General features: G+C 35.9%; 1 protein-coding gene across 1 annotated transcript; it reads left to right on the top strand.

Annotated features, from left to right (window-relative positions):
* The first annotated feature begins 1,480 nt into the window (after nt 1–1,480).
* On the top strand, nt 1,481–2,677 carry LOC126886092 (uncharacterized). The gene is made up of 2 exons (XM_050652935.1): nt 1,481–1,553; nt 1,920–2,677. Exons 1-2 carry the CDS (start codon nt 1,481–1,483, stop codon nt 2,675–2,677), a joined length of 831 nt encoding a protein of 276 aa, XP_050508892.1.
* The last annotated feature ends 265 nt before the right edge of the window (nt 2,678–2,942 follow it).

The following is a 2,942-nucleotide window of genomic DNA, read 5'->3' as shown; positions in this document are numbered from 1 at the left end:
TTTTAAATGGGACACCCTGTATATTTTTACATTTTTCGATTCTCTTCGATGTCTTCTTTCTTAAAATATAAGGTTTTGTAATATTATACAGGGTATTTTAAAAGATAATTACGTTTTTTTATTAATTTTGTAGCAACATTCACACCCTCTAGAATTGTAGTAGTTTGACATCTAAAACTCTACTTACGTTCAAATGATTTTTAATATATTCTACTATTGTTAAGAATCATTAGTATAGCTAAATTTTTAATTTTAGTATACAGGGTTGGTCGAAACTCGGAATGAGTATTTTCTGAGTTTTCTTAAATGGAACACCCTGCATTTTAGTATTGTAATGAAATGATATTTTATGGCACTTTTTTATTTTTTAAGCATTCCCTATACCTAACTGTTTTAATTTGTGCTTAATTGTTAATCGCACCAACAATCTTAACTAAGTAGGTATTTCGATAGCTAAACCATTATTGGTAATTTTAAGGACCAGTCTGGATTAATATGTATTTATTTCTGAAAAAATATTTGGGATTGAGTATTTTCACGGCCAACCTTATAAAATTTTACGTATTTTTTGTTGCAATTTTAGCTTGAATCACCAATAACTCACAAATTAAAGCAGTTAGGTATAGGGAATGCTTAAGAAATAAAAAAGTACTATAAAATATCATTTCACTACAATACAAAAATACAGGGTGTTCCATTTAAGAAAACTCAGAAAATACTCATTCCGAGTTTCGACCAACCCTGTACACTAAAATTAAAAATTTAGCTATACTAATGATTCTTAACAATAGTAGAGTACATTAAAAATCATTTGAACGTAAGTAGAGTTTTAGATGTCAAACTACTACAATTCTACAGGGTGTGAATGTTGCTACGAAATTAATAAAAAAACGTAATTATCTTTTAAAATACCCTGCATAATATTACAAAACCTTATATTTTAAGAAAGAAGACATCGAAGAGAATCCAAAAATGTAAAAATATACAGGGTGTCCCATTTAAAAAAACGAAGTTATAAGCAACTTCCGGTATAACCGGAAGTTGCAAAGAGATGAAAATATTTTCATTTAATAGATCATCCTTCAAAACCTCTTTATTCCAATTTTCATGATTCTGTTGCCTTTAGTTCTCGAGATATTTCTAATAGGCCAGTTATCTGCCTCACCCTATATACACTAAGCCCCAAAATTAACGCACCACCTTAAAAATGGGACATTTTTGAAGTTTCGCTTTTCTAAACCTGTTGTCCGATTTTAGTGATTTTCTTAGTATGTTATAGCTTTATAGCGATACGCTTTAATTACTATTTTCGCTAATTTTAATTTTAATATTTTTTCTCAAAAGCGAAACAACTTAGTCATTCGAAATTCACATTAAATTAAACACAAAAATGTAAGAGTGACATGGCTTTACTCTGTCAACATCTGTTTCCTCACCCACATAAATTAGTTATCATATCAGACCATTATGTCAACAAAGAATGCATCGTAATTGTTTTCGTAAAACTGCGAAAGTGTACGCCAGACCTAGTGATTTATTGACAGCTAGTCAAAGTAAAAGAAACACAAACATATTTATCGTTTGCGGTTTTTTTCTTCAGTCACAACTCAGCAGGCAAACGCATCGGGTCTGGTCGTTGCTAACATCCACCTTTTCTTCCGAGACCAAAGCGAAACACATTTTCGTTACAACAATAAAATTACCGTTTGTTTTATTATATACATTTTTAATTAAATTTCGGCAACTCACCCATCCGAATATTGGTGACCCCCGCGAGTATTTTAAACCGCCGCGAAAATTTAAAAAAACAGTTAGTGTTAATAATATATTTTTGCCGGTTAATAATATACAGTGAACACCGAAAATAACGGACGGTAATACCAGTGCCGACACCAGTGCTTCAGTCGATCGGATTTTAGTTAAAATCCCACCTTTCTGGCCCAACGATCCTGAAATATGGTTCCTGCAAGTAGAAAACCAATTTACACTGGCAAATATAACAAGTGACGCAACCAAATTCAACTATATAGTTGCCAATTTAGACACAGCCTACATATTAGAAGTTACGGACATCATTGTTTCACCACCAGCCACAGAGAGGTATGCAAAATTAAAATCAGAATTAATTAAGAGACTTAGTGCATCACAGCAACAAAAGATTAAAAGACTACTCGAGCATGAAGAACTGGGCGATCGAAGACCTTCGCAGTTCTTACGACATTTACAGTCTTTAGCAGGCACAACGGTACCAGAAAATATTGTAAGGTCTCTGTGGTTAGGTAGGCTGCCAGCGTCTACACAGGCTATTCTAGCTACTCAAGCTAAAGCTAGTTTGGACGCAGTTGCCGAGCTAGCTGACACAATATCTGAAGCGATAGCTCCTAGGGCCCAAATTTCAGAAGCTTCTAACTCTCGTGAAAGTACCATAGAGAAATTGACAGCCGAATTAGCTGACATGAAAATCCAGCTAGCTAGCTTGTCGCATGCTCGAGCACAAGCTAACACATACCGTCGAAACCGCAGCAACTCAAGACGAAGACCATATCCCAGAGACAGTAGCTACAGTAGGGAACATAATAGTGACATATTATGTTGGTATCACTACCGTTTTGGTGACCAAGCTCAAAAGTGCTCTCCTCCGTGCAAGCAGCAGGGAAACGTCGCGGGCAGTCGGTAAATGCGGCATCCGATCGAAGCCCAAAGTCTCGCCGCCTTTTCGTGACAGACTATGATACAAAAAAACAGTTTTTAATCGACACCGGAGCCGATCTGTGCGTTTTCCCGCGACAATATGTACGGGGTGCACGCGAAAAGACTTCATACGAACTATACGCGGCCAATGACACTAAAATCGCGACGTACGGCTATGTGAACTTGACATTAAACATCGGACTACGGCGTGATTTTACGTGGCGATTCGTATTGGCGGAGAGTTCAAAGCC

This window comes from Diabrotica virgifera, chromosome 6, assembly GCF_917563875.1.
Source record: "Diabrotica virgifera virgifera chromosome 6, PGI_DIABVI_V3a".
Taxonomy (NCBI): domain Eukaryota; kingdom Metazoa; phylum Arthropoda; class Insecta; order Coleoptera; family Chrysomelidae; genus Diabrotica; species Diabrotica virgifera.
Note: the sequence above shows the minus strand (reverse complement) of the source record. Positions and strands in the feature narration are given on the sequence as shown.